Source organism: Vanacampus margaritifer, chromosome 2 (genome assembly GCF_051991255.1).
Source record: "Vanacampus margaritifer isolate UIUO_Vmar chromosome 2, RoL_Vmar_1.0, whole genome shotgun sequence".
NCBI classification, from domain to species: Eukaryota; Metazoa; Chordata; class Actinopteri; order Syngnathiformes; family Syngnathidae; genus Vanacampus; species Vanacampus margaritifer.
This window is the reverse complement of record NC_135433.1, coordinates 54,491,950-54,508,040: the sequence shown is the minus strand read 5'-3', so window position 1 is coordinate 54,508,040 and position 16,091 is coordinate 54,491,950. Positions and strand designations below refer to the sequence as shown.

General features: G+C 39.7%; 1 protein-coding gene across 1 annotated transcript in view; it reads left to right on the top strand.

The window, feature by feature from the left end:
• Positions 1-292: 292 nt before the first annotated feature.
• septin12 (septin 12) overlaps positions 293-16,091 on the top strand; it is a 77,696-nt gene continuing 61,897 nt past the window's right edge. The window contains exon 1 of the mRNA XM_077557837.1: positions 293-539. Within this exon, the coding sequence (XP_077413963.1) occupies positions 485-539 (55 nt within the window). The 5' untranslated portion in view covers positions 293-484. The remainder of the gene's footprint in view (positions 540-16,091) is intronic.

Genomic DNA, 16,091 nt, shown 5'->3' with positions numbered 1-16,091 from the left:
ATCAATTGTACCGAGTTACTGGCTTTTACTGCAGCATCTAGTCCCACTTGTAGCCAAAGGGGAGAAATTTGGGTGGGATAGAAAGAGAAATTTGACAGGGATTTTTCCAGGTGTTGTGTGCGACCCCGCCCACCATCCGTCCATCCCCCTATCTTCACGTTCCCCTCGGGTCCAGCAGCCAGGGGTCGGGGGCTGGAGGGTGGAGGGGTGGCTTAAAGGTGGGCGGGGCACAGGGGCCACTGTGAATGTGACTGAGTGCTGGTGTAGTCCACTCCGACACCAGTGAGTGGCCACAACGCGGACGGGACAGCAGCAAAAGCGCAGATTACTCCTGCTAATTAAATTAGCCATTTGGGCGAAAATAGTCCCCTTTAGATTTAAAAATTCAACGTATCGGGAAGTCATTTTTGGAGGACAGAAAGCAACTTTATTCATTGGAATAGAACTAGATAGAATTAGAGCGGCATCACGGACTTCAGACAGGATGTCGGCACTCTCCGTGAATGACCACCTCGAAGGGATTTTATCAGATTTTGAAGGTATGTGAAGTTGTAATATTGAATTGCTTTACTGCCGCTCGTTTTGTTGCTGTAGTAAAAGCAAACGTGTAATTGCACCCTTGGGCTGTTTACTCATTCAGAGCGAAGAAGCCTCTTGTCTGGGGACTGGGGCTGCACAGGAGAGAATACAGTAACATGACCTGCTATATTGACGTTAAAACACAATAATATCCAAGGAACATAGTACAGTATATACTTTGAAGAATGGTTCCTTTGTTTTTCTTATCTTTTTTACATGTGATGAATTCGATGAAACAATAGTAATGAATAATAATAAATAATATGTAATAATGAACAAATGTTTTTAATTGTATGTTAGTTTTATTTTTAGTCTATTCAATTTTTGTTAGGCCCGTAACTAAACACTACACTCGGGGATTCAACAGGTAAATTCCAAAATGTGATAGATGGTCTAACTGGGGCGTCAGGCTCTTTTTTGTAGGACACATTGAAGTAAGGGTTAGGGCCGCTACGACTGGCCATATGACCGTGTTAATTGCCCCATCATGTTGTCCTTATGCTCAGCAATTTGATGGATAACTAGTTTTAAAATCTTGAAGTCAAGGAAAATAGTTTGTTCAATGTATTTTAAAAAGAGAGTTTGGAAAAAAACACTTAACATTAGTAAAAAGTGAAGACAACTTACAATTGTGGTACGCATTTTAGCAAGAAACATGGGTGAGATATGCCCCCCGGGCCTTCAGCTTGAAGACTGTGACATACAGTATAACCTAAAGACATTGTTAAAAAAAAGTGTCCTACAATCATCACAGCCTTTCCCAAAACATTTCCAAGACAATACAATTGGCTGAGTCTTTGAAGTAGTGTGTCTCTCATCGACTTACTATTTGAGCCACATGTGAAACACTTAGAACAGCTAAGCGATCAACAAACAAAAACATCACCAAAAGGATCCCTCTACATGAGAGAGAATAAATGCATTCCATTAGGAGACAACAGCAGCTCTTCAGCAGCAGGAAATATGGCTTTGTGACTGCACAGTCTATTTGAGTCTGTTCCATGCCTACTGCTTGCTCCTGATGTTCATGCTCTCAGCGAAATACTTGCTCACGTAGGCTTTTTGACTGACACTCAGTTCTCCACATTTCTCTTCATCTTCTCTTATCTGTTATCAGTGCATGCACTTTATATTTTAAGACAGCCACTGATAAAGTGAAGCAGATGTTCATTACTTTGTAGTTATTTATCCAACTTATTATAAACAACACAAACATAAATCTCGGTACTACACAATATTTTTAACATTTGAGCTCATTTTAATATGAGACCCCATACATGAGGAGGATAAAAAAATATGTGTGCTTGCTTACAAATGCAGCAGAAGACCCACATAACACTATCTCCACTGACAATCATGAGTGTCATCCCCCAACCAAATTTCCAAGTTCCAAGACTGACCTATGAGGCACCTTAGTGCCACAAGGTGTTCAGCCTACCGGAAAAAAAACAAAAAGGAAGGAGAAGTAGGAGAAGAAGAGTAAACTGTTTGTGTATCTGTTAACTGCAGTGCAGTTGGAAACTCTCTTCCTCGCTGTCTTTCTTCTCACATTCCAAAAACATGTAAGGTTAATTGCAGACTCTCAAATTGTGAGGTGTGAATGAATGGCTGTCTATATACTGTATGCCCTGCGATTGATTGGCTGGCGGCAAGCCAGGAGGTATCCCGCCTCTTACCCGAATTCAGCTAGGTTAGGCTCCAGGAGGGCTGTTTACAAATTGGTGTTAACTTGAATTGAGATGTGAATTGACCGTAAAAAAAAAACAGAGCCAAGTGAGAATGAATCATAGCATTATATTACACTGTTAAGCAATCAGTCAATAAAGCCCATCTAGGCAGTGTGTCATCACCATTGTCGGTACTTTGCCATTGGCCATCAACACCATCCTAGCATGAAGGGAATCTGCAAACTTGGACAGTGGACCAGAGAGATGAACACTCCCAGGTTATCTAAACGCTAGCTAGTTTGTACGGCAGAACACGGGTGGATTTAAAACTTTACCAAAAGTGTTAGGACGCTGGCCGCATAGAGTCTAGGTCAGTGTTTCTAAACTACTGTGCTGCGGCACAGCCAGTGTTGGGAATAACGGCGGTTAAACTAATTCCGTTCTTTTTTCAGAAACAGACTAATCTAACTAATTATTCTCCCCATTTTTGAAACACCGTTATCGTTATTGTATGTGAATTGCGTTGCCTTACAAATCATTTATTAGTTTCAAGGCTCGAAGTAAGCTTACAAGATGTTGTGCGGTGACTGGCTCTGAAAATGTCATTTGCACACAGTTAGAGGCACTGTTGTTGTTGTTGTCGGAGCTCGTCACAATGGACTCTATGCACAAAGCGCTGTGACGCATTTCTGGGAAAATCTCATATTGCAGCACCTTTTCCACTAGTGGCCAGCGCCATTTGTTTTCCTTCAGAGAACCTCGACCAGTTCACCGTTTTGGAGTATTTTTTCGTCATTTTTTTATGAGTGTGGTTGCGTGCATTTGTCAAGGTATCAAAGAAGAGGAGAGACGACAGTACACCGAGTGATCACTGCTGTGTGCCCACATAGATAGGTTATAACATTGTTTTTTTCCCGTCGGCCAAGAGGAGAAGACTTGGCCGAAGAGGAGGCTACAGACCAGAAAAGTTGTTGTTGTTGGCTGGTTAGTTTATTGAACATATTAACACATTACAAAATATAAGTTGAAGTTAAAATAAAAATTGGAAGAAAGAAAATAATTCATCAATGTCATAATTTACATGTTCGAAAGAGTAGGAAGCACAATCATTTATCTATTCCTACTCCCTGTTAAATGATATAATGTAAATGTACTAATAAATTATTCTTATCCAATAACGTATCATTAAAATAAAAAAATAAAAACAAAAAAAAATAAAACAGAAAAATGAACAAGTTATGAAAAGTTAACTGGCAGGTTCCGTCTGAAAGATCCAACACCTCAACCTTACCGTCTGACTGATAGGGGGCAGGGGGAGTACTGTGTGGACTCCAGTATCCCGGGAGAGGAGCTACAATACATATTTTACATATACATTAAAAAAATATATAATAAACAAAATAGCCTTAGTAGCTACTCAAACGGCTTGTAAATACGTGTAATAATAATTTTAAGCAATTACATCATTATCAGAGCTCAAGCTGTTAAAATTACGGATCTAATTAGTAGTTTTAAAATTCTGATAGACATAGTGTTAAAGCAAGGAGCGACTCCTGTTCTTTTTCAGTAGGTTAAAGATTTAGGCTTAGAGTTTTACATTGCATCAACAGTGTGCTCCGCTGAAGTCTCCCTGCACCGGAAAGTTGGGTGCATTCATAGTTCATGCATCAAGTGCTTTGTGCATATAGTCCATAAAAGTGTCTTGACAGCTGAATTTTGTAGTGACTTTTATATTGGAGGTGCCGCGGGAAGTGTGTCACAACGTGACGGACGTGTCTTTCTTCCTTAGCATTTTAGCAAAGAGTCCATGTTCTTCGCCTTCAATTGCGGGTTTGACAACTTTGACTAGAGTGACATTAATCAAAATAACAGTAGAGATTTGCCGAAAAACGCCCATCATGAGGAGCGATTTGTTGACAATTCTGTTCCACCAAGAAGCATAAAATCGCGACTCCAGAAGCACCATAACAGCGAAAAAGAAAAGATACCGACACCAAAACCGGTAAGTCTTAGCGACACACTTGCCTACTACGTCAGTACGCCTAGTGTAATTAATAGTGCCAACAATTGAATTTTTCTGATTTCATGAGTGCTAAACACGTGAAAAGTGTTGAAAGAAATATGCAGTCTCGGCAAATTACACTGACGGAGGGGGTTGGGTCGAGGTCTGTCGGGAGCACCAACTGAGAGACGGTGGGCAGTTGTATAATATTTGTATGTGAATGATGCAACATGCAAACATGGAGTTGGACATTTTTCTGACGTAAATCAATCACTAAACATGTCTTTAAATGTGTAGAATTATAAACTGAAGCTGTATCACCATACTCTCTCTCTTAATTGAAAGTGTACAAAAGTATGTTTTTCAGTGAGATCAAGTGGAAGCTGATGATTTTGAGGAGGAAATGAAGTAGCAGTTATAGCAATGTTGGCCATGATAGAATTAAGCAATGCATATTTCTTAGGAATGGCAATATCTTTTATATAGTTTGATTACAATGTGCATAATGCACCTAGCGGCACGGTGGGTGACTGGTTAGCATGTCCGCCTCCCAGTGCAGAGGACGTGAGATCGAGTCTGGGCTTCGGCCTTCCTGGGTAGAGTTTGCATGTTCTCCCCGTGCTTGCGTGGGTTTTCTCCGGGTACTACCGGTTTCCTCCCACATTCCAAAGACATGCATGGCAGGTTAATTGGAACACTTAAAATTGTCCATAGGTGTGATTGTGAGTATGGTTGTTCGTCTCTGTGTGCCCTGTTATTGGCTGGCAACCAGTTCAGGGAGTACCCCGCCTACTGCCTGAAGCCAGCTGGGATAGGCTCCAGCGCCCCTTGTGAGGAAAAGCGGTTAGGAAAATGGATAGATCGATGGATAATGCACCTGTAGGAATATTTGCACTTTTGAATTTAAGATATTATTTTCACTTTTCTAAGTTATGTAAACTTGTTGCACAATGATATACAATAGATGAAAGCGTAAAAATATGAAACGCTATAGCAGTTTTAGTTTAGTCAGGTTTTTTTTTTCTATGTATGCCTGGTATGTTTCGAGATTTTGTCAATGAAAAAAGTCTGCCATGGCTCAAAAAAGGTTGATGTAGGTACACGCTGACATATTTAGGGTGACCAAATGTCCCGTATTGGCCAGGACAGTCCCCTTTTTGAGCCTTTGGTCCTGTGTCCCGACAGATTTCGCCAACCTCATTTTGTCCCAATATTACACAGGGCCTCATTTTTTGCCATGTGGTTGTCAATTAGGCAGTTTTCACAGCGATTTATACGATAAACCCATTAAAAGGGAATTTAACTGTTAAATTCCTTCCTGTTTACTTACAAATTCACATTTGCGTTCTCATTCGCATCCATATCTAATTGGAAGCAGCTCGGATAGCAGGCCTTGACCAGAACTGGAACTGCTTCCTGTTTTTACATTTAAGAACCATGGAAAATATATTCCTTCTATTTATTGCGGTCGCCAGTCGGCCGTCAGACAACGCAAGCTGAGTTTCCTACCAGTGTATTTTGTTAAAATATGTGACCAGTGCGAGGTAAACGACACAGCCAGCTTCCAATAGCTGTCGGAGTTGATAACAGAACGGAAAAAAAGTTGGATAATAGTTGGATAACATTGACTGGTTTAGCGCTGTTGAACAGTTGACCAAGATAGCATTTAGCACTCTGGTGGAGAAAGATGAGTGAGAACATATGCTGTTACAGGGCTATCATTTTGGTTGTGATTAAACTACCTTTTTCATCATTGAGTTACAAACAATCAGTGTTTTCTCCAAGTTTTGCTTTCTATCATAGTGCATATGTAACTAGCTGCTCTTGGTCAATTTTGTCAAAAGATTGAAGGTAAACAACTTGTAGGAAAAGTGCACCAAAAAAAAAAACCCTTTCATACCTGTGGACATTTTCATCATAAGGGCAGATGTCAGAAGGAACACACTCCATTCCTCATGAGGGTGATCCATCTTGCCGTGAAGCCCCGCAGGGCCAGTGCAACAAAAGCTGCCCTCTCTCCTTTCATTCTGAACTGTCTTTCCACATTCCGCTGTTAAGACAGGTGTTGATCTGTGCTTCTAAACAAATTAGTGTAGCCTTGAGCCATAGACTGCCACAGTAGCTGCTTTTTCACAATTGTGTGAAAGGCTTTTGGACACCACAGACCTTTGTCAGTCTTAAAAAGTCAAGTGGCCAAGAAATCAAAGGAAAGCAATGTATGCAATTCGCGCCACTTAGAACACACCACAGTGTCCCATCTTGTGAGTTCACCTTATTCCATGATTCCATAACAAAGAAATTTGCCAGTCGTTGTATTTTAGAAACATGATTTATTTATTTATTTTATTTACTTTGTTGAATATTATTTCCATTAACCAGAAGGATTCAGTTCAGATGCAGTAAAAGTAACTTAGTGTAAGGTGTATTGGCCTTCGAAATCACAAGATAACCATGCTAACCCTTCACGATCACAGTATTAGCTTTTGTAGATTGGTGACAAAACACAAACAACCAAAGGGTGCAATTGAACGCATACCATTTCTGCTGTCAGTGAAGCTCTAATAATACTCTATGTTGTAAATAGCATCAATTAAGTTTTCATCAACAGCCATTAATAATCCTTGCAAACAAGTCAGAAATTCCATCTCATGTAAAGATCCTCTTAAAATGTTAATGGTGTGTAAGAAATTAACTGTGATTCCTGTAGCAGCATGCTTTGCATTGTGGCAATCCCATTTAATTGGTTTAAACTAGATATGGTAACATAGGACATCTGTTGATGCTGGGCTAGTAGGTAGGCTGTGGAATGTTGACTGAAAGGTAGCTCCCCACCTTCACATGATTCAATCAGATGAATAGTCGATACTGTTCAAAGGTGGCTGGCTGGTGAAAACTAAAGCAGCCATGGATAATTTTATAATTTAAAGTCTGATTATTTTGGTATCGCATGACCATTTTGTAACTGCAGTCATTGCAATGGTGCAATGGTTACATTTTGAATCACTTAAATTTGTTATCACTATCTTTTATTTAATCTATGTTGGTCGTGAAGTCCGTTCAAATGACTGGCCAACGTGTGTGGCACAATGCGTAATCATGTCAAATTAACAGCAGCTGGCTGACTCACATTTGTATTGATGGACCGGCTCAGCACATATTCTGATTAAATTATTTTTATTGCATTTATAAAATACAGAATAAAAATCTACATGCTGGTTCAAAGTAGCCTGTTTGATGAGCAGCATGCACAGCTCACTAGTGGTGATTAGTGTAACTTCTGAATCCACTAAGGATGATGCCATTTTCATCATGTCCTTTTATGATCCCAACATTTTATGAACCTCATGTTGATAATTTTGCAGATGCTTGCACGTTGGCGGATCTGGGCAAGGGAAGGCTGCACCACTGTGGTAGTAGTCACAGCTTGACTTCACTTTATCTTTTAAATGCGCAGTAAATTCTGGAGAGTAAATTTTACTCTATTTAGAGTGGGACCAAATTAACTCGGTTTTAGAGTAATACTTACACTTAGAAGAGAATTTGAACTTGAAAGAAAGAACTTGGAAGAAAATAAAGAATTCAAGCCAATCTACTTCCTGAGCTACGAAGCTCCTGCTGTTTTTTTTATAACCATCTTTCCAACTCCAAGAAAATGTTGTTTTGGGTCTCTTGGAGATAAGCAAAAAGTAGGAGGGGCATAGCTCAGGTGGTAGTGTGGCAGTCTCCCAAACTGAAGGTCGTGAGTTTGTTCCTCAACCCTTGGGTGACTTTTTTTCTCCAATCTTCGATAGATATCTCCAATTTTCGATAGATAGATAGATAGATAGATAGATAGATAGATAGATAGATAGATAGATAGATAGATAGATAGATAGATAGCACAATGCGTCTCAGTGTACATAATTTATTATGTTAAATAAAATGCAGCCATATTTTTTTTTTAGCCTTTTGCAATAGTAACTAGAAAAAATAATACCATAGCGATAAGAGTCACTTGTGAACCTGCAAACAAAGTGAAGGCACTTGATAGGCCAGTGAGACAACAGAGCATTCAGGCCTTTGGGTGACCCGGGAGATTAGAAGAGGCAGGGGGGGAGAGGGGGATGGGGGGTATAAGCTGCCTCACAGTCCCTGTCACATCCTTGTACTGCTGGAGATCAGAGAGGGTCCCATGACTTACTGACCCAGTCACCACTCCCGCCCACCCCAACCACCACCAGACACACACACAAAATCATGCACGTATAGCGCTGGTTGTCTTTGTTCATGACAAGCGGTACTCACAAAAACATTCCAGCCTGCATTAACGTAGTGGAGCACATCAACCAAGAACCCAGACTGTCAGTGGTCGGTAAAATTATAGAGAGAAAGATGTAATAGCTGCAGGTAATTGTGTACAGTAATGCACATAACAATTATTTCTTGTGCCTAACCTCATACTGCGACCCTGTCAGTGTTTCCACCTAATTGGCTATTTATTCCACATCTGTCTCTAGTGAGTCTGTAACACCACAGACACTCAGGTTGATGTGGCTTGTTGCCAGGCCATTCTTCCATAATGGATCAGAAGTTGGCAAGACATCAGATGTGTGCTGTCTTTTATTCAGACATCTCAAGTAGCTGGGTCCTTAAGACACCCGGAGCATTTTAGATTTAGCAAATGAGAGAGTGGAGACAAAACCATTACTGTTGGTTAATTTAGCATTGTACTGTTAAGAAAAACAATATTCAGATGACCAAAGTTTTTCCAAGAAACTGTTAGTTGTTTTCCTTCACAATTTAAATTGCATATATGTTTACCTTTGGAATGTGAATTTAAAGCAGTAAACAGCCCTAAGCTAAGAGGAATGAACATACAACAGTAGATTGAATGGTTGCCCTTCATTTTCTGTTCTATTCTTCCGGTCGTAAATGGTACTTCATTTATGTAGCGGTTTTCCACCTTACAGGGCCTTCAAAAGGCTTTACATTTTGACCACTACTGATGACACAGCATCAGGAGCAAAAGTTCGCAAATTTTAATTTCAATTTCTAGCAAAATTGGGCCACTGAGAAAATAGGAAGTATTTACACCACCACATCATTCGGTTATTAATGTTTGTTTTTAAACATTAGCAGAGACAATATTTGTGACACATGCCATTTAATAGACTGTAGCATCTGTCTTAATTTTCGGGCAACAGGTACTTGTGAGGTCAATAATTGCCAGACATCCAAAATACTCATAAGCATCAATCAGTTGGAATGAGTTTTCCAAATGTGCTTTCACTGAATGGAAGTTGTTGTAATACATACGAGTGTTAGTACGGATACTGTATGTGCCCGCAAAGTGTGTATGGGTAGTTGTACATACAGTACATGGGTGTTGGAGCGCACTGGTGTGTGTTCAAGTGTCAATGCACATGTTATCTTATGTGTCAGTGTTACCTGTATGGAATGTGCAGGGAAAAAGGGGAGGATGGTCATGGACATGCCTAGACTAGGCCTCGTCTTATTGTGTCCACAGGACAAACTGGGCCTCCCGTCCTTGCAGTAATTTACTGGTTCTCAAAGTAATCCATCTCACTGGTCATAGCTGGTTATACATCATACGTATTTCATCCCAGCTTTTCTCTGTACTGACACTTTGTTGAACCCTCAACATTAATAAGTCTCGAGCGCTTCTTGATGTCATGATTAAAGGTTATTTATCTCTTCCTCAACTTTTATGTTTAACTTCAAGACCAATAAAAATGTAACAAGAATCTGTCATTAATTTAACTTGAATTAATTTGCTGAATTCTAGGGTTTATAAGAAAAAATTGCCTGACAGGGCAACAGTCCTCTTGAAAAGTGAGCAAGTTGAACAAATTTGCTCATGAAAACAGTTAAGGCCAAATCAGATTTATTGTTAACAGATTAACATGTCTGATTTGATATACATTTTCACATTTGAAAATAAATTTTAATTCATTTGGTATATAGTAATAACTTGACTAAAGCTACCTCAACCTTAAGCCATCTAATTACCTGTGTATTGCACTTTCATACTCAACAGTCACTTCTACTTGGACTGGCGACCAGTTGTCCCATGTTTTTATTCTCTGAGGTTCTGCTGCCAAAAGCTGCAACAACTGCAGTGCTTCACGCTTAAGTGTTTACAGACTTTACAGGAAGAAGACTCATAAGCTCATTTCAGGCATGATCCTTATTCTCTAAACAGCAATTTTGCATATGTAAGTCAATATAGGCCCATATGTATATAAATATATATATATATATATATATACACACACACACACACACTATATTTTTGGGCCTCAATTATATACGTATTTTTGCTATTCGCGGGTCGGCCCTGTCACTATTCCCTGCGAATATCAGTATCAGCCCCCCAAAAATCCATACTTTTTTGGAATTGCGTTATCATGTAAACATTCTAACATCCTTGACGTAATTGCCATTTTAGTTATCACTGAAGCAGGGGCAAGCCTAGGATCAGCGAGTTAGGGGTGGGGAGGTCCCAGTAAGTCAAAATGTCACTGTAGATTTCATCAAAATGTCACTGTACATGTATAATGTACATTTTTAACACAATTTAGTTTTCAAATTTATGAAATAGAAAAATAAGACTTTCATCACAGACTGAAAAATTAAGTCTGTGATGAAAACGCAGAATTTGATAAAGGTTATTGATATATTGAGCCGAAGCAAAATGTGAATGGATTGGATTCATAAAAACAACATATCGTAATTGTATTAATTGCTGGGGAAAGATGACTCATTTTATACAGCATCAACTAATGTTGCACGGGATACCGGTACCAGTACCGTACCTTGATGTTTTGGCGTCAAAAACTGCTCGGTATCAATTTTTTCTTAGTACCGGTACTTAAAAAAATAAATACGAGACAGCCCGCCAACTCTGTTTTAAAGGCAGGTACACTTGCACGCATGGCCGCCTGTCTACGTATGTGTGTACGTATATGTGGAAAACGCCTTAAGTAAGCGACACGCCGCTTTCAGTGTGTGTGCGAGAGGGCACAGGAAGATGGCTTCACGCACTGAAGCGCTCGCTGGACGTGCACTCCTCGTTGAGAAGTATGACGCTAAGGCTCCACGGGAGCGCGCAAGCAGAGTGGAAGCCACGCGACAGCATTGGCATTGCCTACGCATGTTTTCAGTAAACACATCAAGAACACACGTGTGGTTTTCAATTTTCAGTTTTAGAAACAGTTTGTAACAGGAGCAAATGTTTTTTTGTGGAGAAGCAGAAGAAAAAGCAGCAATCATTCCTGCAGTGGACTCAAGGTGCGTACAATGAACAGGCACACAGTAGGAAATCACAGTTATGCATAGAAAAAGCTCAGACCACTGACTGAGCAACAGACCTAGGTTGTGATGCATTTTTGACACTTCCCTTAAAAATAAGTGGAGTGTGAATTATTTTGTTCCCAGTTTGTAGTCTTTGATTCCGCATTTGACTAATTGGGAGTGAAATGGAGAAGAGCAGAGACATGCACGCAAACTCAAGCAACGTTACATTGAATCATTGGAATGCCACTGTATTGACAATATTTAAAACGGGTGACATCAAATGCAGTCAAATACAGTACTTCAAGAATATGGCATGCAATGTGAAAGCACATACAGTATAAACAAATATATACAGTATGCACATACATTAAATCTTTGACTGCCATGGACGTTAAAAGACGTCAAGTAAAAACCTACGGAGGGCCGCCAATGACGTTAAAAGACGTCATCCAATTGTATTTTTTTTTGAAACGGGTGGAGGAAAGCCTTGGCCAGCTGTGGTGAAAGTTTCAAGCAGATCTAGTTAGCCTAATGACTATTTTTGGCCCCTAGATGGCAGCAATGACTCTCTTTTGACAAGATTGGGTAGGCGTCAGTAGAAGACGTGAGGCGGAGCTAGAGGGGACAATGGCTGGGGAAGGGAAGAGAACATGGCGACCGGTTGCAAGCAGCTCACGCTCTAGCAGTTTTTTTCAATGACGAAAAGCATCGACCAACGCTAAAGAGCACATTGATGACGACGATGATCATCATCGATGATGATGATGGTGACTGAGGTTGGAAGCATTGACGCGGCAGTAGAAGACGTGAGGCGGAGCTAGATGGCCGAGGAAGCGAACAATGGCGACCGGTTGCAAGCAGCTCACACTTGGGAATTTTTTTCAAAGACGAAAGGCATCGATCGACCAACGCTAAAGAGCACATTGATGACGACGATGTTCATCATCAATGATGATGATGGTGACTCCGAGGTTGACGCTGAAGTTGGAAGCGTTGACGCGGCGGCTATGACGACGTCATAAAGGTTCACCGGCTAGCGATGCTAACACCGGAAAACGCGGAGCACAATCGAGCACTTCTGCACAGGCGGACGTTCAATCGGACAACGAAGAGTACCCCGAGTCCAATGCATATTCATCGTTGGAATGGGTACAGTCTGCTACTTGCTATTCCCCGGAAAAAAAGGCCGTCAAGAAAGTGTAACGTCTGCACGCGAAAGGAGCCATCGCAAGTGAAAGTAATCTGTTGTGCAAATCCTGGTCCCTCTCCTTGCACGCAGGAGAGCGTTACAAAAAGAAAAACTGTATTTGAAGCATCCACATAATTGTAAGTAGTACCACAGTTGCACACATTTGTAAATAGTTTGCGAAATTGTTTTGTCAAATTGTTACACTGATGAATGGAAATAAACATATTTTGCAATCTAAAAACACTTTTTCATTGTTGGTGATAGCGTTTTACAGAAGTAAAGCACTATTTAGGTGTTTGTGGCATCATTCATGGACAAAAAGAAGTGTACAATTCACTAGAGTGCATGAAATAACATCGTTTCACAAAAAACTCTTTTTCTCCGCTTTTTGTTTCAAAACAGAGCATTTCGGTGAAACTAACCATTTTCTATTGTTGATTACTGAAGAACGGAATAAGGTAGAAACAAACTTTTTTTTTCTGATGAAAGATGAGAGTTCAATCTTTATTTGGTAGTATGTGTGTTTCCATAGTCCAAACACAACATTTTCTGTGGACCTTGAAAGATCAGTCAAAATGCTTAAATCGGCTGGCACTGGCGACATCCCGTTTCTGAAAACATCTGGCAGTCAAAGAGTTAACATGTTTACATCCCAATATTTTGAATTAATAATGAATAAAAAATAATTTGAAGTTCTTTTGTCAGTTTTAATTTTGCTGCTTTTGCTGATGTTTTAGAGTTTTGTCAAGGTACCGTTTCAGTACCGGTATCGAGGTATTTTATGCAGGTATAGTATCGAAGTCAAAATTTTGGTATCATGACAACACTAGCATCAACTTTACATGCATATTAACAGTATGCAATTTTTCTAACGTATATCTGCCCACTTACAGTGAGAAGTAAAAATACCCAAAAATTGAAACTTGGCTCTCTCTCTCTTTTTTTTTTAAAGGGCATCCAGTAAAATAAAAATCTTTCAAATTTTAGGGGTGTCTAATAGCATTTGCATTGAAGTATTCCAGTCTATTGGTTAAGTCTGACAAAACATATTAAATATAGACTTTGTTTTACCATGCTATAGAAATGTTAAAGTTTTTGTCTGTTCATAATACATTTTTTCTGGAGTGTGTTTAACTAGAACTACTTGGAGTACGTTAAACTATGTTACAACTCATTTTTCATGAATTACCAGTAGGCGTTTCAAATGTATTAAATAAGACATATTTGTGGCGTAATTACAGAGGTGAGAAAGCATTTTGCACCCCAAATCTGATGACACTGGCCCAATAGCGTATTATTGCTGTCAAATTCAAGCGTATTTAGATTACTGCAACGTCTAATTTAAGCAGATATGTAGTATATACTACACCTACGAGCGTATTGTGCAATGTTATTGAAGTAATGACTCCACCATTCATGCTGCTTGTTTTCATAACAATGCCACCCAGTGTGTAAGTTTAAATAGTGTTCCGGCGTTCCGTGACAGAGATGTTCTACTATTCTGCTAGAGCTATTTTATACAAAGATATGGCCCTGCTGCTACCTACCCCACTAATGCCTTATCGCTGAACATTCTGTTACGCCTTTCCTTCTTGAACCCAGGCCTGAGATAGCCAGTATAAAAGGTACTATTGTCTAATGTTTTGACTTTCCTTTTTTTACATTCATGCATGGTCAAAAACTGACGTCAAACCCCTTCGTTTTTAGGGAAGGAGTACAAGACTTTGCTGCAAATGATTAAAATGAGTCCTTGAGTAATTTGAGTACCTCAATTTAATAAAACTGCTTTAGATTTTTTTTTTTCCTGCCTCGGGTACCTGTTGAATTGGTGTGCACCATTGGGAAGACAAGTCAAGCCAGCCACAGCAATAACCGTTCATGCTATGCATGGCTGTAACACGCCACCAACGTGGTGAGAAAGCCAACTTCTAAATAAAATCTTACCACATGCAGGGGCATCAGTATCTTGCTACGCTTTTACTTTGAAATTATTCGTGGCGACACATGATGGCGGCTGACTTGACTCATCTTCTTGACTGGAAGTTAGATAGTTGGACCCCAGCTTAATGCTGCATTTGTGGGAGGTGTGGACTTAAGTACACACAGGAACGCCCTTTTGAAATCGGAAATACAGTTGCGAAGTTAAAAATTAAAAAGAGGACCCCAACTTCACCAACCAGTTTAAAGCCGACGTCACTTGACAATGGCAAAGACCGTGAATGGCAAAATATAACGATTATAAACATTCATCTATTCATTTATTATAACATTTATATAGCTATTCGAATAAGTAACTTTACGTAACCCAATATTATTTAGATTTGACTGTGTTAACCAAAACAACAATCAATTTATTGGAATCAGCCATCTTTGTTGTTTACATTTGCTTTGAACACTTTGTGGGATATGTCCGACTTGCCACATCCTTAAGAAAAGTTTAAAAAAGTAAAAGAAAAGAAACAACTCTACTTGACATAATACAAACCCAATTCCCAAAAAGTTGGTACACTATACAAATTGTGAATAAAAACCAAATGCAATTATGCGGAAGTGTCAAATTGTATTCAGAATAGAACATGTAGAACAGTTCAAAAGTTTAAACTGAGAAAAAACTGTATATCATTTTAAGGGAAAACTATGTTGATTTTAAATTCCATGGTGTCAACAAATCTAAAAAAAGTTGTGACAAGGCATTTTCACCACTGTGAGGCATCCCCTCTTCTTCTTACAACAGTCTGCAAATGTCTGGAGATCGAGGAGAAAAGTTTCTCAAATTTAGAAATAGGAATGCTGTCCCATTCTTGTCTAACACGCGTCTGTCTAACAGTTCAACTGTCTTGGGCTTTCTTTTTTGCACCTTCCCCTTTATGATGCGCCAATTTGCTCTATAAGTGAAAGAAGTGGACTGCAGGCTGGCCATTTCAATACCCGGATCCTTTTCCTACGCAGCCAAGATGTTGTAATTGGTGCTGCATGAGGTCTGGCATTATCGTGTTGAGAAATGCAAGATCTTCTCTGAAAGTGATGATGCCTGGATGGGAGCATATGTTGTTCTCGAATCTGAATATACCTTTCTGCATTGACAATGCCTTTAAAGATGTGTAAGCTGCCCATGCCACACACACTCATGCAACCCTATACGATCACAGATGCAGGCTTATAAACTGAGTGCTGATAACAACTTGGGTTGTCCTTGTCCTCTTTATCCAGTATGATATAGCGCCCCAGTTTTCCTCAAAGAACTTCGAATGATGAATTCAGCCATGATTTTTCGGCCCTGACCCTTTCACACAGAGATTGTTTAGATTCTCTGAATCTTTGGATGATGTTATGCACTGTATATGATGATTACTTTCAA